Below are 23,982 nucleotides of genomic sequence, written 5' to 3'. Positions count from 1 at the left end.
CTCCATACATGACTGTGTCCTACCCTTTTGCCACTCGATCAGCATTTAGGCAGGCAGCTTTTTCTGTTAAAGCTGTTACACAATGGAACGTTATTCCAGACAGCATAAAAAATTGTGATTCATTTGATGATTTTAAAGTTAATATAAAAAATATTTAAAACGCTCACAACAGCAATGATTTTTAACTATATAGCCCTGTTGAGATTATACTATTTCTTTCACAAACACTACATCCTCCTGCACTGCTGGATAGTGTAGAGTCTAACAGAGTAGTTTGCCTGGTATAACAGGTATGACGTGTCAACCCTCTGTCATCACAGATATGGGGAACACCCATTCAAGCATCCTTAAATATTCTGCTGAGATGCTGCTGGAAGTCACAGTGTGGTGGACAAGTTATCACGGCATTCTCTGCAAACCATCAGCAACATGGGTAACTTTTTCGGGCACCAAAGAAACACCAATGTACGAATCAGTCTGCCAGCTGTCTGCTTCGTCTGGCAGATTGCTATGATCATCCTGTTTGGAGTTTTCATCCGATATGATGAACAGTCGGATGTGCGCTTGTGGCTTGAATTCACCAAAAAAGAAAACATCACCAGTGACATTGAAAATGATTTCTACTTCAGATATCCCAGTAAGTACAACAGTGGACACGTCTTGTTTTTCATTCAAAAATTCAGTAGAAGGCATCCATTTCATATGTGTATAATTTTGATTAATTCAATTCAATGTTGTAAGGGTATAACCTATTCATGTCATTTCTTAGACCTGACCTTCAGTAATTGGGTGAATTTCCATTTTTTAAAACACTTATCTACAAATTAAACTTCTTCTTTTGAACCTGATTGTGACTATTTTACTCAGACTTACCCTTGTGTAGTTTTGTAAACTATGAAAAAAATGCAAAATCTTACAAAGTATATTTGTAAAATTTCCTATCAAAATACAATTACACTTACAAATAAGACAAAATCGCTTAAGTCACATTTTAATAAGATATAAAGACATGCTTTCAGAAAATACATTTAAAAAATTAAGTGACCTGCCAATGTAACAAGGCCTTGAAATCATAATTTTAAGCTTCATTTTGTACCTATTAGGAACTGGTAGGTCTTTTACAAATAGCTTGAAAAAATCTTAGGGAGAGTTTAAAAAAAAAAAGAAAAGCCTGTTTTGTCAGATGTGACTTTTGCTTTTGTAAGATATGTTTCCCCAAAAATAAGTAATTATATCTTAGTGAAATTTAACCTGTAAAGTAATTTTTCTTTTATTTTAAGTGTAGATTAGGTATTTTGACTAAAAATTAGATTCATATGTTTGGTAATATTTTACTTTTTTGCAATGAAGCAACTTGTTTTGTTTTGTAGATGATAGGACCATCAAAATATCTTGAATTGTCACATGAAACTGCTTTCTAGTTACAAGCCGTATTGTGACGGTGCAAATGCAAATAGTAACACACTCTGCTTTCACACCTGGGCTGCTCCCAGTTGCTCCCTGTGGCGTCATGACGACGCAGGAATATCTGAGTCAGGTGTGCGCAGCAGGGGGCAGAGAGGAGGTGAGAACACAGCCTGCAGGTTCGCTGCACAGAGAAGTCAGAGTGCACAGTTTGGCTACAGACAGACTGTGCACTCTGACTTCTCTTCTACTTGGTGTTGTGCTGACCTGCAGGGCTGCGCTCTGAGTTCTGTTATAGTTTATCTTTCCTCCCTTGACCGCGAGATGCGCGCGCGAGCGAACCGTCAAGCAAATGTGGAGATGTCTGGAGTTCTACTTGATGTTGACATGTCCTGTCTCAGGACTTATGTCCTTTTTTAACTGTGATGTGAGAGTTTGAGCAGAGAACAAGGAACTAATGCATGCAGCCAGACTTTTTTTTTTCTTTTAAACAGATCTTACAGATCTTTTTTCTGATCTGTATTATAGTATAAATTGTTATGTGTCGACGCGGATTGAGGAGCGAACCTGCGTCAGACAGGACCCAGCGCTAAAAATAACCAGAAAGCGGTTCCAAACAAAAACTATTTATTATACACCTGTGTTTAAAAGTGTAAAAACATAAAAAACAACGTCCCTCTGGTGGAGTGATCCGCGGCTCGCTCTCCAGCGCCCGCAAGGATTAAAGCCGGCGCTCCTGGACTTCCTACCACCGCCAAACACCCCCCAGGTGGACACGACAAACTGATTCTCTGTGAAGCAAAGAGACGGTGAGGTAAGTCAACAGATACAACTATATCTTCCAATAAACACACGCTGCCAGCAACACACTCAGGTCAGTGTCCTTTCTTTTACTTTATGCAAATGAGCAGCTTCTCACAACAAGTGGAGGATCACTTATCCTTCACGCCACAGCAGTGAGAAGCAAACTGCACAATTCTCTTTACAATTCCAGTATACTGTGTAACAAAACACCAAGTTACTATCAACAAGTACCTAAACACTTAATTACCTTTCGTGTGTGCTGACAGCATGTGTCCTCACCCCTCCCTGCTTCACGGGCTCGATGTGTCAAACCCAGGCGCGGTCCTCAGCGTCTCACAAACGAATGTCACAAGGTCGAGTTCCCGGCAGTTCTGCTTGAATCACACATGACTTAAATGCAGAACGCCATCCAATTATCTGCTTCAGCTGCAAGTCGTCCAGGTTGCACGTGAGCACCAAGCACAGGTGCTTTCCATGATGTTGATGAGGTTGAAGACTCTTCAGCCAGCACCTTCTTCACAGACAAATCAGCCCTCATGCCACCTGGAGAGCAAAGAAAAGAAAAGAACACCAAAACATCCAGCCACGCCCCCCCAACACACAACAATAAATAATGCCACCAGATTTTTCAGAAGTTTTAACAGGCCTCCTTTCCTCCCTTTCTAATATTCTACCACCAGTCAAACATAAAAAAAAAACATTGCCGTTGTTCCTTACTAACACTGCAACAATTTTCATTACTAAATAAATATGTTTTAAAAGACAATTGTAATTGCAATTGCCTTGTATAATACTGATTGTCAAAGAGGGCAGTAACCAGTGTTGCCACAGTTACTTTGTAAAAGTAATCCAATTACTGATTACTCCTTGAAAAAGTAACTTAGTTACTTTACTGATTACTCAGTTGGAAAAGTAACTAAGTTAGATTACTAGTTACTTTTTAGTTACTTTCCCCAGCTGCCGACAACAAACCTCTGCCACCTCAACATGACAATGATACCTGTTTTGCCAAAACTTACTTTATAGTCACCCTTTCTTGACTTCAGTGAAAATAAAAACTTGTTTTATAAAAAGTAAAATAAAGACCTCTTTCTTGACCTCATATTTAACTGTTGACAGCACTGTAACAGTAAAACGTGCAATTTCTAACCTACATTGTTTATAAATGTAACTATTAAATTCTTTCTAACATTTTTCTAACATTTAAATTCTCTCTAAACATTTTACTTGTTGAAATTATTATTTTAAGTAGTTGTAGTAAAAAAAAGGCTTCAAAACTGGACCTTTAATCTAGGGGTGTTGTGTGTGGGGGGGGGGGGGCACATCCCTGCCCCACGCCCCCATTCCATCTGGATTCGCACCTGCTTTGGCGTTTGAGCACAAAGAATGGATAACATTTATTTATGCAGAAAACATGACCAGATTTACAGGTAAGAAAGTTTTATTGTGTTTTCACATCATGTGGTCCTCAGAAAGAGAGTGTAGGTGCATTTGAGTGGAAAATAGTGTTAGTTGACGCGTCGCGGAGGATCAGCTGTTTTAAGCGAGCAGATACAGAGCGGCTCAGCTTAGAGATCTAAATAAAGGAGAAAAAAAAGCATAAAAATGTCTTTTTAAAGCTCAGTGCAGGTGTGCTGTTGTCACCGCGCTTTAAGAGGTGAGGACGAGTCATAGCTGCTGCAAAAAAACACGGATGAAAAGCTCACAGCTCGCTTAAAGTGGACAGTTCAGTCAAACCCTGACCCCCTGCCCACGGACCAAGTTTAATGCTGCTATCGACCCACAATGCAAAAATAATAATAACGCACAATGACTTGGAGAAGTAACTTTAATCTGATTACTGATTTGGAAAGATTAATGCGTTAAGATTACTCGTTACTAAAAAAAGTGGTTAGATTAGAGTAACGCGTTACCAGCATCACTGGCAGTAACAGGTAATTTCTGTCTTTCACAAAACAATATATGAGGTAAAGCATTTAGAAGAATGATAAAGCTACTTGTTTGAAAGTCTGCAAACACCTAATTTCTTTCCATGCGTCTTCTACATGTTTTTTTTGTTTGTTTTTTTTGTCCAGGTTTTCAGGATGTCCATGTCATGATCTTTGTTGGGTTTGGTTTCCTCATGACTTTCTTGAAACGCTACAGCTTTGGTGGTGTTGGCTTTAACTTCTTGATTGCATCCTTTGGGCTGCAGTGGGCTCTTCTAATGCAGGGCTGGTTCCACTCTCTGGACCACACCACAGGAAAAATTAGCATTGGAGTTGAGAGGTAAGTTTTGGGAACAGTAAGCAAAAAGAATAAGCATTATTATCTCCACCAAGGACATCTCTCTTATACAGTATATGTGCTATTGGTTTCTTTGTGACCGATCATGTGAAACAGTGCCTCCACAGTCAGTTCAGAGGACTGCTGAGCCTCTGTGGTATGCACACTCTGACTGCTGTTGTCTCTGATAAGTGCAGGTGTCTCATCTAACTAAATAAATGTATTTAATGAGCTAATGTAAGGAATACGTTCTGTTGTCCTTGAGGCAAATGCTCTAATCTCACATAGCGATGTGTCAAAATTCAAGTTTGTCTACTTAAAACACCATTACTTATTGTTGAGCGATCACAACGACCTTTGTTCTTCACCTCACTGTGATCCTGTCAATTTAGCCTGATCAATGCAGACTTTTGCTGCGCCGGCTGTTTAATTGCCTACGGAGCCCTCTTGGGAAAAGTGAGTCCTGTCCAGCTGATGGTTGTCACACTATTCGGGATTACGTTGTTTGCAGTGGAAGAATACATCATCATCAGCCTTCTTCATGTAGGTCCACCCGAGCACAGTCATCCACAGGGACATCTGCTGTACATGTTGTGTCACATCCTTCTTCATGTTGCTGCTGTGTACATTTTTCTCTGACAGCAACATCTCCATGTTTCCACAGTGCAGAGATGCTGGTGGTTCCATGGTCATTCATGCCTTTGGAGGTTACTATGGTTTGGCCATCTCGTGGGTCCTCTACCGACCCAATCTGTGGCAAAGCAATCGTCTCAACGGATCTGTGTACCACTCTGATGTGTTTGCCATGATTGGTGAGTTAAAGACTATTTCTATTCTATATTTCACCTATTTAATCTTATGTTGTCTTTAGAGCAGAATCTGGCATATTTATTTTAGTATTTTTCAGATGTGCTTGTTTATATAACAGCTGGCACTATGGGTGAATAATGCTGGTATTACAACCATCTCCACTTATCTCCCACATATATAGTATAATGTCCATATATTTCAAATCTAAATGTTCACAACAATCTCAGCTTTCAGAATATGAGACATATTTGTCTAGAACACTGTATGTAGAAATAATTTTGTGCTGAATCTGAAAAAATAAATGTATGTTTCTACAAGTCTAAAAAAATCAAATCAAATCAATTTTATTTATATAGCGCCAAATCACAACAAACAGTTGCCCCAAGGCGCTTTATATTGTAAGGCAAAAGCCATACAATAATTACAGAAAAACCCCAAAGGTCAAAACGACCCCCTGTGAGCAAGCACTTGGCGACAGTGGGAAGGAAAAACTCCTTTTTAACAGGAAGAAACCTCCAGCAGAACCAGGCTCAGGGAGGGGCAGTCTTCTGCTGGGAATGGTTGGGGCTGAGGGCGGAGAATCAGGAAAAAGACATGCTGTGGAAGACAGCAGAGATCAATCACTAATGATTAAATGCAGAGTGGTGCATACAGAGCAAAAAGAGAAAGAAACACTCAGTGCATCATGGGAACCCCCCAGCAGTCTAAGTCTATAGCAGCATAACTAAGGGATGGTTCAGGGTCACCTGATCCAGCCCTAACTATAAGCTTTAGCAAAAAGGAAAGTTTTAAGCTTAATCTTAAAAGTAGAGAGGGTGTCTGTCTCCCTAATCCCAATTGGGAGCTGGTTCCACAGGAGAGGAGCCTGAAAGCTGAAGGCTCTGCCTCCATTCTACTCTTAAAAACCCTAGGAACTACAAGTAAGCCTGCAGTCTGAGAGCGAAGCGCTCTATTGGGGTGATATGGTACTATGAGGTCCCTAAGATAAGATGGGACCTGATTATTCAAAACCTTATAAGTAAGAAGAAGAATTTTAAATTCTATTCTAGAATTAACAGAAAGCCAATGAAGAGAAGCCAATATGGGTGAAATATGCCCTCTCCTTCTAGTCCCCGTCAATACTCTAGCTGCAGCATTTTGAATTAACTGAAGGCTTTTCAGGGAACTTTTAGGACAACCTGATAATAATGAATTACAATAGTCCAGCCTAGAGGAAATAAACGCATGAATTAGTCTTTCAGCATCACTCTGAGACAAGACCTTTCTAATTTTAGAGATATTGCGCAAATGCAAAAAAGCAGTCCTACATATTTGCTTAATATGCGCATTGAAGGACATACCCTGATCAAAATGACTCCAAGATTTCTCACAGTATTACTTGAGGTCAGGGTAATGCCATCCAGAGTAAGGATCTGGTTAGACACCATGTTTCTAAGATTTGTGGGGCCAAGTACAATAACTTCAGTTTTATCTGAATTTAAAAGCAGGAAATTAGAGGTCATCCATGTAGTTATGTCTGTAAGACAATCCTGCAGTTTAACTAATTGGTGTGTGTCCTCTGGCTTCATGGATAGATAAAGCTGGGTATCATCTGCGTAACAATGAAAATTTAAGCAATGCTTTCTAATAATACTGCCTAAGGGAAGCATGTATAAAGTGAATAAAATTGGTCCTAGCACAGAACCTTGTGGAACTCCATAATTAACCTTAGTCTGTAAAGAAGACTCCCCATTTACATGAACAAATTGTAATCTATTAGATAAATATGATTCAAACCACGGCAGCTCAGTGCCTTTAATACCTATGGCATGCTCTAATCTCTGTAATAAAATTTTATGGTCAACAGTATCAAAAGCAGCACTGAGGTCTAACAGGACAAGCACAGAGATGAGTCCACTGTCTGAGGCCAAAAGAAGATCATTTGTAACCTTCACTAATGCTGTTTCTGTACTATGATGAATTCTAAAACCTGACTGAAACTCTTCAAATAGACCATTCCTCTGCAGATGATCAGTTAGCTGTTTTACAACTACCCTTTCAAGAATTTTTGAGAGAAAAGGAAGGTTGGAGATTGGCCTATAATTAGCTAAGATAGGGGTCAAGTGATGGCTTTTTAAGTAATGGTTTAATTACTGCCACCTTAAAAGCCTGTGGTACATAGCCAACTAATAAAGATAGATTGATCATATTTAAGATTGAACCATTAATTAATGGTAGTATTTATTGATATATGCGTTTATGCATGTGGATGAACTGTTTTGGTGCTAGAAATTCCCCAAAGTCTTTGGCACACAAAAGTAGTGTAATATATGAAGAAAATGGTAATGGTTAATCTGTAGTTATCTCTATTATGTAAATTCCTACAAATGTCATAGTGACCTACCTGTTGTACATCTATTCCACATGAAGTCAAATTCAATTTAATTTCAATTTATTGATTTATACAGCGCTAACTCACGACAAAGTCGCCCCAAGGCGCTTCACACAATTCACAACAACACAAATTAATCTAAAATCAAAATAAAAAGCAAGAAAACCACAAAAAAAGATAAAACACAGTAGAATAAAAAGAAATTACAAAGCAAACACAAACAGATTAAATTGATGATAAGACAGTCTAAAAAAGTGGGTCTCCAGTCTTGATTTAAAAGTCTCCACCGTGTGAAGTATCAGTGACATAAATATGCCAAACACTGTGTAGGTTACCAAAATCACATAATACAATAACAAGAAGGTGCCTCCCTCACCAGTAATTTGTACCATCTCAGAGGAAAATTTTACTGCTCAAAGTTTAGTCTTCAGCTTGGGAGACAAAAGAGATTCTCACTTAAACCTCATTTTAGTTTCTATTTTGTCTCTGATAATTATTTTAGAGCCGATTGAGATCTCTTTTGACACATAACAGCAGACTATTTTGAGGAGATTTTGTGTGCTTTTCTATTCTGCTGACAAAAGAGACAGGAGAAATAAGTCATTACTCTCATTTTGGTTTCACACAGACTACATCGTTGTTTATGAGAAATAAATGAAACATTTTTGAGATCTCATTTCTAACCTTCTTTTCCTCTGTGGTGATGCGGCCTTTATCACTTTTGAACACACACTGAGAAATAGCCAGTGAAGCACATCTTTTGTGTTATGACATTGAATTTGGAAATAACAGAACCACAACACTACACCAGGAAACACAGATTTAGGATGTCCAGTTTAAATTTGGTGACAATCTGATACAGTTTGTCCAAGTTATCATAGACTCCAGAAAGTGTGATGAATGGAGTATGTTTCTACATTCGTCTTCTGACCTTATGGCGGGCAGGGAATGAAAATGTACAAAATTATGTTAGTGACACTCATATTGCACCACCTACGCCACACGAGGTACCTATTATTTTATCTGAACTATCTACTATTCAATAGTAATGACATATTCTAGTTCTAAATGATCTTATTTATGCATAAACGTCCCCCCAAATCTAATCGGCTCAAATTCTTTCTAAAGACTACCCATATTTTAAATATCAGCTGATTAACCTGTTTTGATCTGAAGTTATTGCATCCATATAAATATGTCAACATAAAAACACAAACATGATGACATCATATGCATAACACTGCTTCTGTGAATCTGTTGTGTGTTTTGTGTTCTCACAGGTACACTTTTCCTGTGGATGTTCTGGCCCAGTTTCAACTCGGCCATCGCAGACCATGGTGACGGACAACACAGAGCAGCCATCAACACCTATCTTGCCTTGGCTTCCTCTGTGCTCACCACTGTGGCCATTTCCAGTATGTCTCAGAAAACAGGCAAACTAGACATGGTAATATTCTACCTCTGAGACACACACACACACACACACACACACACACAAAACAACAATAAGGAGGATGCAAACTCATAGCCAAGCTGCTTTTCTATCAACTTAGGCTCTTTTTCACCCGACAGGTCCACATTCAGAATGCCACGCTGGCTGGTGGTGTAGCCATGGGAACAGCAGCTGAGTTCATGATCACACCCTATGGCTCACTGATTGTGGGCTTCTGCTGTGGCGTCATCTCCACTTTTGGCTTCCTCGTTGTCACGGTAAGCCTGCAGGCCTTCATTCCCTAACATTGATGCTGGTGACGTGTTATTCTAATCTGACCACTTTTTTCAATAATGAGTAATCTAACGTGTCCAAATCAGTAATCAAATTAAAGTTACTTCTCCAAGTCAGTGTGTGTTACTACTTCGTCCACTTTCAGCGAGCTGCAGCTTTTCCTTTGCTGGGCAGCAGCTCCAAGTTGAAAAAACAGTTGTCTCTCAAAGCACAGTGACACTCAGAGCTATGGTTTTACAAATCAGTTTTACACATTTTTTTTCTTTAAAATTCAGCCGCTCTCTGTCTCCTCACTAACAATAGCGGATCCATGACACGTTACAAATATTAACGCTTTTTCCACTCAAATGCACCTAAAGTCTCTTTCTGAGGACGACATGATGTAAAAAAACAACGCTGATAAAACTCTTACCTGTTGATCTGGTCATGGTTTCTGCATAAATCGATGTTATCCTTTCTTTGGCTGAAACAGCAAGTCAGGGGCAAATCCATGTAGGAAAGGGGCGTGGGGGGGTGTGGCTCCCTACAACAGCCCTAGATTAAAGATCCACTTTTGAAGACATTTTTCATACATTACTACTACTACTACTACTACTACTACTACTAATAATAATAATAATAATAATAATAATAATTTCAACAGATAAAATGTTTAGAAAGAATTGAATAGTTACATTTATAAACAATGTTGGTTAGAAATGGTAAGTTTTACCATTACAGTGCTGTCAGCAGTTAAATCTGAGGTCAAGAAGGATGTCTTTATTTTATTTTTTATAAAACAAGTATTTATATTGAAAAGGAGACTATAAAGTGAGTATTGGAAAAACGGGTTATCATTTTCATGTTGTGGCAGGGAGGTGTTGTCGGCAGCTGCTGAAGGTAACTAATAAAGTAAGTAGTAATGTAACTTAGTTACTTTTAAAACTGAGTAATCAGTAAAGTAACTAAGCTACTTTTTCAAGGAGTAATCAGTGATTAGATTACTTTTCAAAGTAACTGTGGCAACACTTTTCTAACTTCTGATATGAGAATTAAAAAAAAAGTTTCTGTATTTATAAATAAGAATTTTATTTAGGTTCAAACTAATCTGGAAACTTCACCCATTAGTGCCTGTGACTGGTGCCACACAGGTGCCTGAGTGTTAATATGAGGACCCCAGTGGGTGGAAAAGCCCAAGGGAATGCTCACACTTCATCTTGCTGCCGCAGCTTTATCTAAAAGTTTTGTTTCTGTACTTAAAATTGTTAAGTTCAATTAACTTCAGTACTGTAAACTGAAACAACTGAAAATCTGGTAATTTATTCAGTAATTAAAATTTAGGCATATAACTACATTATTAAAAAAGGTCATACTGACATAATACATTTAAAGTTATGTGAAGCGCCTTGGAGCGCCTTGGGGCAACTGTTTGTTGTGATCTGGCGCTATATAAGAAAAAAGTTGATTGATTGATTGATTGAAGACAGTCTGGAGAACTGATGTAAGCTGTTGTGACAGACAGGTAGGCAGACAGACAGGCAGTTTGATCCCTGTAGACTTCTTGGTTCCTGAGATTTACCAAAAAGGGCATTTTTTGAACCATGTTTTCCTTGACCTGAAACTATACTACTCCAAAATCTCTTGATGTCTACCCATATACTGTAATATTCTCACCAAGTTTGAAGAGAATCTGTCCAGCTGTTTTTAGCCATCTTTTCCACAGACAATACATACGTATGCCAATGAAAAAAATAAAAATACAATGCAATCGCCCCTTCACCCACAGAGAGAGTAATTATGACATTTGTCTCTGTCTCAGTGTTAAATGGTTGCACTCTTGGCCATTTGTAGCTCAGTTAATAGAGCAGGTTGTCCACTAACTGATGAGTCAAGTGTCGAGCCTGAGTGCTAACTTGTTCTTGAGAAAGACACTGAATTTAAAACTCAAAATTGTGTTACTGCCTACTTTGATTCAACTATAAACTGTTTTTCTTTTCCTCAGCCCTTCTTGGAGAAGTACCTGAAGCTCCAGGATACTTGTGGCATCCATAACCTTCATGCAGTACCTGGGATGCTCGGTGGTTTCACAGGTGCCATCGTTGCTGCAGCTGCAACTGAAGGTGTATACGGTACAGAAGGGTGAGTCAGATCAGTGATGTCAAAAAGCTTGTTAAAAATCTTATTTGTGACTCCAGAGTAGTGACTAAAAGCTGTCAGCAGAGGTCTTCTACACTGCTGCTGGTTTACTGTAACTCATAACAAATATTGCTGTTCCTTCATGGAATGATTAAAGCAAATAAATTAATGTATGAAAAACCTTTTAAAAGAGGGTCTTTTTTAAATTTTTAGGTTGGTACGGGTATTTGACTTTGAAGGACCCTTTGCAGACAGAAGTGTAAACACGCAGGGAGGCTTCCAGGCTGCTGGCACGTGTGTGGCGATTGCATTTGGGCTTGTTGGGGGAGCTATTGTTGGTGAGTTTGGAGAACACGTAATCAGTCAATCAAACAACTTTATTAATCCCACAAGGGGCAATAAAATTTGAGTAGCCCATAAAAAAAACACAATAACATAACAAGATACAAGAACAATAAAACTAATAAAAACAGATAAAAATAGACTTAAGAAGGAGTTAAAATGGGTAGCAACACGCCAAACCTACAGAGCATTTAAAAGTCAAATCGCTGAAGGGATAAACGACTTTTAAAAAGCAAACAAACAAAACGCTTGTTCTACAAACTGGTGAAGCATACGAGGTCTGTCCAAAAAGTAACGGACCTTTTTATTTTTTTCAAAAACTATATGGATTTGAATCACATGTGATTGCCAAGCTTGAACCTTCGTGCGCATGTGTGAGTTTTTTCTCGCCTGTCGGTTGCGTCATTCGCCTGTGGGCAGACTGTGAGTGAGCACTGGTCCACCCCCCTTGGCGGATTTTCATTGTCAGGGAAATGTCTGAATGATTTGGAGCTTTGCTGCATCAAATTTTTCCAGAAACTGTGAGAGACAGCCAGGTGGACACCATTCTCTAAATTCAGATGGCTTTCAGGGCCGATTTTATGGGGATCACACAGATTGAGGAGTGTTACAGCCGGTTTAAAGACCGCCCACAGCGGCTGAGAGCGCGGCGCGTTCCGAGCGGCGATCGACAGGCTCAAACGACCAGATCATTTACAAACTGAACGCTGTGTTGATCTGAGACGTCATCTAACTACCACAGAAATGGCAGAAGACGTGGACATCAAGACTTTTTCGGCACATTCCACTGTTACAGGAGTTTTTGTCATGGAAAGAGGAGCGGAGGAATGCGCCACAGAGCTGTGAATGGTGCGGCACAAAACCACCTCCGTGTTGGTCTCACAGGATGGCTTTCAGATGGCTTTCAGACGGCTTTCGGTGGCTTTTCAGTCGTGTGACTATCCGAGAAATTGTGGATTAGCTGGACATGCCAGAACATGTCCTGTGAGGCTTCATCACAGCGTTGCTTTGCGCCATGCGGCTCCATCACGACGCGCGAATTCCTGTGGTTTTGTCCCGCGCCATTCACGGCACGGTGGCGCATTCCTCCACTCCTCTTTCCATGACAAAAACTCCTGTAACAGTGGAATGTGTTGAAAAAGTCTTGATGTCCACGTCTTCTGCCATTTCTGTGGTAGTCAGACGACGTCCCGGATCAACACAGCGTTCAGTTTGGAAATGATCTGGTCATTTTAGCCTGTCGATTGCCGCTCGGAACGCGGCGCGCTCTCAGCTGCTGTGGGCGGTCTTTAAACCGGCTGTAACACTCCTCAATCTGTGTGATCCCCATAAAATCATCCCTGAAAGCCATCTGAATTTAGCGAATGGTGTCCCCTGGCTGTCTCTCACAGTTTCTGGAAAAATTTGATGCAGCAAAACTCCAAATCATTCACACATTTCCCTGACAATGAAAATCCGACGAGGGGGGTGGACCAGTGCTCACTCACAGCCTGTCCACAGGCGAATGATGCAACTGACAGGCGTGAAAAAACTCACGCATGCGCACGAAGGTTCAAGCTTGGCTGATGCAATCACACATGATTCAAATCCATATAGTTTTTGAAAAAAATAAAAAGGTCCTTTACTTTTTGGACAGACCTCGTAACAGCATCCTGTTGGAAGCAGAGAAAACTCCCGTGAAAGAACATGACCTGACAACGACAAGATGCTTTCAGCCTCCCGGAAGATCTGTTGATTACAGAACAAGTTTAAATCTCTTTGTTTCACTCAGATGATCTTTGAACAGATTTTAACAATGCTGTTCAGCCTGTTTCTGTGTTTCACTGAAAATTCTCTGCTGTCTCCGCTTCACAATGGCGTCTGTGTCATCATACCTAACAACAGAACAAAGGGTCTGCATATGTCCAGACTAAATAGTTATTTAAACACTAATACCCCCGTCACACATAGCCACAATCACGCAGAATGGCATCAGAATGACGAATCGACGCACATCTGAAAATTTTGCTTGAAAATAACACCAGAAACTTAACAGTTTACACTAACATGCCTTAACACTATAAAGTTAATAATGACAAATTTGTTGTGCAGAAATGTACATAGTTTTCCTGACTTAGACCTTTGGCCTTGAAAATTGAATCAGTTCTTTCCCATCCAGATATGAATGTTCAGTAAAAATGTCATTAGGATATATGAAAAATTGTGGGCTCCGAGCTGTTCACACACACACACACACACACACACACACACACACACACACACACACACACACACACACACACACACACACACACACACACACACACACACACACACACACAACAGACAAACAAACAAACAGGGGCAAAAATATAATAGGTATTCCATCAAGGTAATTATGAAATAAAAGTAAACACTAAAAACAATTTCAATAATCTAATGAATATATTTACTCTGGCTTTAACTCCTACTCTGCCAATGGGTTGCTGCGGATTTCATTTCATTTCATTTATTTATTTATTTCATTCATTTAAAAGACAAATGCAACAGCAGCATTCATCATGAATGAAAAGGAGCAGAAAGAAGCAAAGCTTATCTTTAAGATACAAAATCAACAGCTCCAGTTCATCAGAGGTGTTCACACAGACATCTAATCAGTTTCAGAATATTACAACATAACAAATAAAATGACAAGTAATCATAACAATAATAACAATAACAAAACAACACATAATAATAAACAACAATACTACTCTACAGAGTTATATTTTTGCAACAAAGAAGACTTCAAAATGTTTTAAATATATAAATGGACTTGGAAGTTTTAATTTTACAACCGAGACTGTTCCATAAACTGACACCTTTGATTGAAATAAATCGTTCCTTTAAAGTTGTTCTAAATCTGGGTTTGGTAAAAACCTCAGTTCCTTTTACTTTCTCTTTTAGCAAATTTATTTTGCAAATTGTCTGGTAATTTTTCTTTATGAGCTTTATACATAACGTTTAGAAGGTTGTATTCAACCAATTCATTACATTTCAAAGTCTTTAATTCTTTAAATAATGAATTTCTTGGCTCTCTATGTTCACTTCCACTGACAACTCTAATGGCTCTTTTCTGTAAAAGGAAAAGTGGATTAACATAGGTTTTACAATGCACTTCCCCACACTTCAATACAATAGGGCAGATATGGTACAATCAATGAGTTATACAATAGAAACAATGCACTTTTATTTAGAGAATCACAGCTATAATTTGGGATACCTTTACTTTGACATCATCAGTGTGAAATTTCCATGACAAGTGTTCATCGATCATAACACCTAAAAACTTCTCATCTCATGTACTCTTTCAATCTCTGATCCTTGAACCAATAATGATGCATCGATTTCTTTCTTTTATTACAAAAAAATCATAAACTTAGGGCCCTTCCCACTGGCATTAGGAGATTTGGGTATGGATTGCGCACAAAATTGCCCATATTCGCCAAACATCTGCAATATCCGTGTAACGTGCCTGTTTGAGTCGGCTGTCATCTGAACACACCCGTGAGCATCCGCAGAGGCACGCATGTCTGCAGCCAGGATTTTTGAGTAGCTCAAAAAGCTGGATGCGGATGACAGCCGCCTTACATACTCCATACATACTCAATTCATACACATACATAGTCACTCTATGTGCTGTATATCTGCCGTTAACCACTGATATCCACAACTGATGGGGATTTGTGGCTTGGCAGCGGACTGGGACAGTGTGTAAAACAGATATATTGCCTGCCCATCATGTCCACATCACAAACTAAAATAAGTTGTAGCAAATGCATACAGATTGGCCACGAATAAAGCGTTTTTACTACATCTGCTTTGCTGCTGATTTGCGGACAATCTGTGAATGCATAAGAAACACATCACGTAAACCCAGAGTATTATATGTGGCAGAAAGCAACATACCTGCCAGTCAGTGCCGGTCCAGCTGTGTAGATCCACAAAGACATAATAGCTGCTGCAATCCAGGACTTTTATTTAACACCAACAAAAGGAAGAGTTGCTGTTTAGCCACAACTCAGGCTGAAGTCTGTTTTCTGTGACACTCTCAAAAAAAAAAAACACCCCTCCCACTCCCAAACTCATGAACAGTTACCCTCGCATGACAACACTCTGTGATCAACTTGTCCAAGTCCAGCAAATGCTCCAGAGGCTGTATAGTTGGTGTGAATAGTGATGCCGGCGGCCCGAGTGAGCTTATTTTATGACCGCAATGCAGATTCCGTGCACGTGCAACATGTGCGCGATGCATTCATAATACGCTAGTAATATTGCCGTGATAATCTCAATGTGTCGGATCAGTTTTCCTCACTACATGCATTATATAACCGTGATTGTTCATCATATATTCTCTAGCTATTATTAATATATCCGTAATTCAGACTGGGACATTTGTCATTTTTGGCCATTTTTGTTGCGGACGACACGAACACCTGCATTTGTATACTTAATTCATGCGCAATTAATCCTCTCCCCAGTGGACAGGGCCCTTAGTTTTACTAATATTTAAAGACAATCTATTAGCATTAAACCATTTCATAGTTTTGGTGAAATTCTTTCCTCTACTATTTGCATTACATCTTTTATATTTTCTCCAGAATAAAATAAAGTGGTATCGTCTGCAAACAGAATACACTTAAGTAATTTGAGACAGACACAATATCATTTACATAAAGCAAAGAAAGTATTGGCTCAAGGAGTGAATCCGTGCACAGTGTATCATGCTTAGGGCCCGGTCCCACTGGGGAGAGGATTAGTTGCGCATGATTGAGTACACAGAGTACGGGCATTCGTTGTTGTCTGCAACAAAATGGCCAAAAATGACAAATGTCCCAGTATGAATTACAGATATATTAATAATGTAGCGAATATATGATGAACAATCACAGTTGTATAGTGCATGTAGTGAGGAAATGCATCCGACGCATTGCGATTATCACGGCAGTATTACAGGTGTATTATGAATGCATCACGCACGTGTTGCGCGTGCGCGCCATCTGCAGTTGCGGTTATAAAAGAAGTGCACCCGGGCCATCGGCATCACTATTCACACCAACACTACAGCCTCTGAGCAATTGCTGGACAAGTGATTGGAGTAAATAAGCAGTGAACCGGGCGAGTGGTGACATCAGCGGATTGCATCAGAGCGCAGCTCGTCTGAACGATTATAACAAGAAGGTAAATCTGTTATAAACATAGGAAGAAATGCTGTAACAGCTGCAGACAAGAAGGAAAAAACATGCAACTGTTTCATCAAGCCTTGACAATGCAAACAAGTCAAATAATTACCTTTTTAGACGGCTCAAAATGCTTTCTGCAGCTTGTTAGCCGTTCGCACAGCCCAGCTGCAGCTTCCTCTGTGATCAGGAGGTGATTAGAGCCGTTTTCAACAGGCAATTTGCAGAATAAAATGATTAATCCGCCACAAAATAATTATTTATGTACGTAGCATCCAGCACAGAGCGCGTGGCAGCCGGTAGAACAAAGAATGGCGTCCAGCTGTGAACACAGCGCATCTGATTTGCATCCACCGCAAATCAGATGCAAAGCAGACGCAAAGCTGATGTAATAAAAACACTTTATTCATGTCCAATCTGTATGCAGTCAAATCAAATCAATTTTATTTATATAGCGCCAAATCACAACAAACAGTTGCCCCAAGGCGCTTTATATTGTAAGGCAAGGCCATACAATAATTACCGAAAAACCCCAACGGTCAAAACGACCCCCTGTGAGCAAGCACTTGGCAACAGTGGGAAGGAAAAACTCCCTTTTAACAGGAAGAAACTTCCAGCAGAACCAGGCTCAGGGAGGGGCAGTCTTCTGCTGGGACTGGTTGAGGCTGAGGGAGAGAACCAGGAAAAAGACATGCTGTGGAGGGGAGCAGAGATCAATCACTAATGATTAAATGCAGAGTGGTGCATACAGAGCAAAAAGAGAAAGAAACACTCAGTGCATCATGGGAACCCCCCAGCAGTCTAAGTCTATAGCAGCATAACTAAGGGATGGTTCAGGGTCACCTGATCCAGCCCTAACTATAAGCTTTAGCAAAAAGGAAAGTTTTAAGCCTAATCTTAAAAGTAGAGAGGGTGTCTGTCTGCCTGATCTGAATTGGGAGCTGGTTCCACAGGAGAGGAGCCTGAAAGCTGAAGGCTCTGCCTCCCATTCTACTCTTAAAACCCTAGGAACTACAAGTAAGCCTGCAGTCTGAGAGCGAAGCGCTCTATTGGGGTGATATGGTACTACGAGGTCCCTAAGATAAGATGGGACCTGATTATTCAAAACCTTATAAGTAAGAAGAAGAATTTTAAATTCTATTCTAGAATTAACAGGAAGCCAATGAAGAGAGGCCAATATGGGTGAGGTATGCTCTCTCCTTCTAGTCCCCGTTAGTACTCTAGCTGCAGCATTTTGAATTAACTGAAGGCTTTTCAGGGAACTTTTAGGACAACCTGATAATAATGAATTACAATAGTCCAGCCTAGAGGAAATAAATGCATGAATTAGTTTTTCAGCATCACTCTGAGACAAGACCTTTCTAGTTTTAAAGATATTGCGCAAATGCAAAAAAGCAGTCCTACATATTTGTTTAATATGCGCTTTGAATGACATATCCTGATCAAAAATGACTCCAAGATTTCTCACAGTATTACTAGAGGTCAGGGTAATACTGTGAGAAATCTTGGAGTGTGAGAGTGATGCTGAAAAACTAATTCATGCATTTATTTCCTCTAGGCTGGACTATTGTAATTCATTATTATCAGGTTGTATTACTAGAGGTCAGGGTATGCAGGGGTGGTGGCCAAGTGGTTAATGCGCTTGGTTTCAGTGCAGAAGGTTCCGGGTTCAAATCCCACCCCTGCCACATTTCTCCATGTAATGTGGAGTTGCGTCAGGAAGGGCATCCGGCGTAAAACCTGTGCCAATTCAACATGCAGATCCACCTTGGATTTGCTGTGGCGACCCCAAGTGCAAACAAGGGAGCAGCCGAAGGGACTTACTTACTTTACTTTTTACTAGAGGTCAGGGTAATGCCATCCAGAGTAAGGATCTGGTTAGATACCATGTTTCTAAGATTTGTGGGGCCAAGTACAATAACTTCAGTTTTATCTGAGTTTAAAAGCAGGAAATTAGAGGTCATCCATGTCTTTATGTCTGTAAGACAATCCTGCAGTTTAGCTAATTGGTGTGTGTCAATTGGTGTGTGAGTCGCTACAACTTCTTTTAGTTCATGATGTGGACATGATGGGCACGCAAAATATCCATTTTACACACTGTCCCAGTCTGTTGCCGAGCCACAAATCCCCTTTAGTTGCGGATAACGGCGGATATACAGCGCATAGATTGAGTATGTATTTGTATGTATTGAGTATGTACGGAGTATGTAAGGCGGATGTCATCCACAGCCAAAAATCCTGGTAACGGAAAAACGTGCCTCTGCGGATCATTGCGGACGTCTGCGGGTGTCAGCCGACTCATACAAGCATGTTTCACACATATTGCGGATGTTAAGCGAATATGAGCCAATTTTGTGAGCAATCCATACGCAAATCCTCCTAAACACCAGTGGGACCGGGTCCTTAGTTATCATGTTATGGGGTAACATATGTCACCTGTCATAGAATCCAGTGGACATTGACCTTGTTTGACCTTTACTTTGGAGACCAAACATTCAACACAATCAAAACTATTCCATTTATTAATCCTATTAGCTCAACCAATAATTTGCATCACTTTTTACCAAAATTGAAGGAACTTTATCTTTTGACCTGTGTACAAACTGAAACTGACCTTTGTCACCATTTTTCTGTTTTTACCCCATAACTCCTGATCATTCAGTCACAGATCGTCCAAACTATACCTTTTTGGGATCTTTACGATCAGACAAATAAGGTGGTGTAGTTTTCAAAATGATTTGAGCATTTTTAATTTTGACCCCTGTGTAATTCTTCAACTGACCCCGACCTGGCCGCCTATTGAAAATTCAAGTGGCCAGTCGGCTTTTTCAAAAGAGTAATGTCTAAGGAGTATTTGTGCCAACTCTGGTGCTTGTATCACCATTTGCACGATTGTTTCAGTTATCTGCTGCACTAAACTAAGTGGCCAATCTGAAGGAGAGAATTCGTACCTCCACGACTGGCCGCCCGATGAAAACAAGCACAGGCTGCATTGATTGTCTGTTGAAATCAGCTGGTTTTGTTTTGTCTCAAGCTTGCTTCTAAGAGACAGCTAACAGCTATCACTGCCTGGAACAATGAGATGTTTACACCAAGCTGAGCTGAAATTAACCATTGTACATTAAATTGACTTTATTCACGAGTCTGACCCCTTTGAAAGGTGACCAAATTACATGTTTGTATTGAGCTTGGTGATGTTTTCAGGGGGCCAAATATGTCCACCAGAGGGCGCCCAATGTAAAGTCCACGGCAACCCATTGGAATTAGTGCATAAACAACCATAGGACTAAGCTTGTTCATTAAACGTTCTTTAAAAAATGTTAACTGTTTTAAAGTTAGCTGAAATAAATTTAGTAGAAGCATACTGGTCTGCCAATGGTTTTTCAAAGTTAGTTGAAAAGCTAATCTGGTTACAAAAACATTAGCATCTCTAATTAGCTGTTAGCTGATTAACAGAAGTGGGCCTACCACAGCTGAATATTTTCACATCACTGTATCATCAGGTGATTTAGAAGCAGAATTGCCAGATTGACCTTTTGTTCCCCCCCCAGGTTTAATCCTGAAGATTCCTATTTGGGGTGACCCTGCTGATGACAACTGCTTTGATGATGAAGTTTACTGGGAGGTGAGAATGCTTTTTATGTTGCCTAAATGTTTTCCCCTCACCCCTTTAAGTGCTTTTTGAGTTGTTTAAAAAGTGAAATTCTCTGTCTTTTCTTTCTAAATGTTTTTTTTTTTGTTTTTTTTTTTTTTGCTTATGTGACTTGTCTCAGGTTCCGGAGGAAGAGGAGACCATCCCTCCTGTTTTGGAGTATAACCACATGATTCACAAGCACCAAGACATGTAAGATCACTAACTGTACATTCTTACTTACAGCATGAATTCACATAAATCATTCATTTTTGTGTTTCACAGGATGGAGTCAAACTTCTCTGTGGAGCAAAGCTAGGCGCGGAAGATTACACATCATCCTGAACTTAACACGTTGTGAAGTAACACCCCTATCACACCTTGACGATATAGCCAGCATATGCTGACCGTATTAAAAACACTGGCATACGCTGGCTTATGTCTAATACGTTATGGGTAAGTTTTGTATAAGTTAGGAGCATGCTGATATACGTCTTAATATGCGAGTATCTCAAAACATTTTCAGCAAGCACTATATTTGTGACGTATGCCAGCATATGACTAATATGTCCCGCATACGCAGAGCATAAGTTGTAGGTAAGTTATGTGATTGTTGACACACATTTTTTGTAAGTTACTCCTAAGTCTAAATACATCCATTGATGCTGTCCATTGACTGGCTCAAAGCTGCAGTCCTCATGCAAACAGTTCAGACTGTTTCAAATATTTAAACCATTCACACACTGAGAAAATATAAAGTCTTAATCTGACCTGTTTGATTCAGTCAGATTCATTATCACAGCCTGACAAAAACCTATCCATATAATGCGTCCTAATTTTAGAAAACTACATCTGAAAATACTTTAGTTCCTTGTCGTGGCTGAAGAAACATAGTATTTTAAAGCAAGTCCCTCTATCGTTTTTCTGCTTCCAGTGCGTTTCTCAGCCTGAATCAGAGAGCACTGGTGCTTTGTCCCAAAACAAAACAATTAACTTATTTTAAATTAATTGTTCCAACAGACATCAGTCAATTCTTCAGCATTCTGCACGCAATGAAAATAAATCCCATGATCCACCCAGACAAAAATAAAATAATGTTAAATTACTCTGTTTTGCCTCTGTGTGGAGAAGAGATGCCGTGCCCCAGCATACGCGCACTCGATGGTGTGCTTGTCAAAATTTAAGTGTTCCACCTCTCAAACAAAAGGATTCTGCCAACAGTGGAAACACAAACCATGCCAGACTTAGCTGTTCCGACACGTATCATACCATGCAGTACTGACCCGAACCACTTGGTGGAAATGGGGCTGTCAGCATAAGCTGGCTAAATTGTAAGGGTGTGACAGCTGCATAATTTATTAGACATATGCCTGCGTATTCCAGTGTTTTTACTACGGTCAGCATACACTGGCTAAATCGTCAAGGTGTGACAAGGTCCTAGCACTTACTGTATAATTCATCTAGAGCTGTCCTGAAAAGACAAAATACTTTATACATTTTCCACACACCATTTATACCACACTTGTCTTCTGCACCTTTGCCAGTTATTGGAAAGGTTTAGCTGTGATGTGACAGTATGATGAACAATCCTTCATTTGTACACTGATGAAAAAAAAAAAGAAATGTAAGAAGCCTTTTTGGTATATATTGACTGGAAAATGTCTTTTACTAAATCCAACCAGAAAGAAAAGACACAAGGTTATGTACCTAATGGTGATGATTATATTGTACATAATAGCTCAGTGTTTTTAAAATCTGCTTTCATGCTTCATTTCCTGAATCGGTTCCTCCTCACAAAGCTCAGAATAGACAAGCTCTGAATCCTATCATGTTGAGCCATTTATTCATTTTAATGTTTCAATTTTCTAAGATCTATTTTTTTCCTTTTTTGTGGAAACGGTGACAGAACCTGTTGCATTGTGAAAAATGTAATTTAGTGAATAATCAAATGTGTATGTTGCAAAATGAAGCACTTTTTAAAGTGATGCCTTAGGGCCCCTTCACATGTAACACGATTTAAGCCAACTAGCGCATGAAGGAAGAATTGCATGCCATTCATGAAAAATCGGAGCTGCCTCCAACGCCTCGTACATGTGTCACTACAACAATTTGTGCACATCAGTGGCTGAAAGACAGAGAGTGCCCTGTGAGAGCCCATTCGATCCCTCTTGCAGCAGGTGTCGGCCAAATTTTAGGTGACACACATGAACATCTAACACTGCTCGCTTGACACTTAGAAAATGTGTGGCCATTCACGCTCTCAGCACAAAAACATTGAACAGCGGGATCGTTCACGCCTGCGCGACCATGTGTCCCTCGCGATGTCAGATTGCTGTTATTCGTCCTGATTCCTACTTATTTGTGCTATGTGTGAAGGGGTCCTTAGTTTTATGTTTAGAAAATATGAATTGCTGTTTGTGACCTTGTGTAGATGTAACAAAGTGAAGTCCAGATTGAAAAGATGTTCCTACTATCTTGATTAGTGGGGACTGGAATTCCCCTTTGGCTGAGCTGGTAGAGCCTTGGTCTCAAGTAGAGCCAATCTGGTGTTTGAACCTCACTGTGGCTATGGCCAAAAAATATGTCATTCAGTTACAAAGTTACATATCCACCTTCATACACAGTAAATTTTGCAGAGTAAAATTTACTCTGCCGGTATAACATTTGGTCCCAGTCTAAATAGAGTAAAATACACTATTATAGAGTGAAATCACCTCTATTGTCTTGCCAAATCAAGTGTTTCTACTCTAATAAGAGTTGATTTTACACAACTCTTGCACAGCTAATCAAAAGTTAGCTTCGATAAGTGGTAATCAGCTAACTGAAAAATTATCTTTTTTAACGCCTAAACCGCAGTGGCGGTCCTAGAGTGATTTACTCCCGGGCGAAACCCCCTGCGTGCTCCCCCCCCCCCCCCCCCCCCGCGCACACTAACATGGCCACCACCTCCGCCCCACCACCCATGAAAACACTAACTTCGTCCAGAACACCCACAATCCACAAATTAACTCACAACAGCTATTTTCAAGAACAAATTTCTGGTTTTAATGACTACTTTTTTTTTCTCCCCCCCGCGATGCCGCCCCGGGCGGCTGCCCGATTGGCCCGCCTCCACGACCGCCCCTGCTAAACTGATAAACTGCCTAAAAACTTATCGGAAACTACAGATAACCATCTGCTCAAAAGGACGTGAGGAGCTAAATGTGACATGCAGTCAATCAGAAAGCGAGGTGTCAGACCCCGGAATGTTCGTGTGTGAATCTTGTTTTTTACCATGTGGCTGACACACACTGTACAACCCTAAACCTGTCAGATC

General features: G+C 40.0%; 1 protein-coding gene across 1 annotated transcript; it reads left to right on the top strand.

Moving 5' to 3' along the window:
* Positions 1–368: 368 nt before the first annotated feature.
* Positions 369–22,347, top strand: LOC117527160 (ammonium transporter Rh type C 2). Its single transcript, XM_034189392.1, has 11 exons — positions 369–637; positions 4,284–4,476; positions 4,866–5,016; positions 5,138–5,285; positions 8,935–9,101; positions 9,227–9,364; positions 11,362–11,498; positions 11,709–11,833; positions 20,587–20,660; positions 20,809–20,879; positions 20,952–22,347. The coding sequence occupies exons 1-11, from the start codon at positions 430–432 to the stop codon at positions 20,983–20,985; spliced, it is 1,446 nt and encodes a 481-aa protein (XP_034045283.1). The 5' UTR covers positions 369–429; the 3' UTR covers positions 20,986–22,347.
* Positions 22,348–23,982: the final 1,635 nt, after the last annotated feature.

The sequence above is a fragment of the Thalassophryne amazonica genome, chromosome 2, assembly GCF_902500255.1.
Source record: "Thalassophryne amazonica chromosome 2, fThaAma1.1, whole genome shotgun sequence".
NCBI lineage: Eukaryota > Metazoa > Chordata > Actinopteri > Batrachoidiformes > Batrachoididae > Thalassophryne > Thalassophryne amazonica.
The sequence above is the reverse complement of the archived record's forward strand: the minus strand, read 5'-3'. Positions and strand labels throughout refer to the sequence as shown.

Excerpts from the sequence above, each read along its gene's own strand:
- LOC117527160 (XM_034189392.1), top strand. The coding sequence starts at position 430 with ATGGGTAACTTTTTCGGGCACCAAAGAAACACCAATGTACGAATCAGT. Across the intron at positions 9,365-11,361 it reads TTGGCTTCCTCGTTGTCACG|CCCTTCTTGGAGAAGTACCT; the intron begins GTAAGCCTGCAG and ends TCTTTTCCTCAG. Across the intron at positions 11,499-11,708 it reads GGTGTATACGGTACAGAAGG|GTTGGTACGGGTATTTGACT; the intron begins GTGAGTCAGATC and ends TTAAATTTTTAG.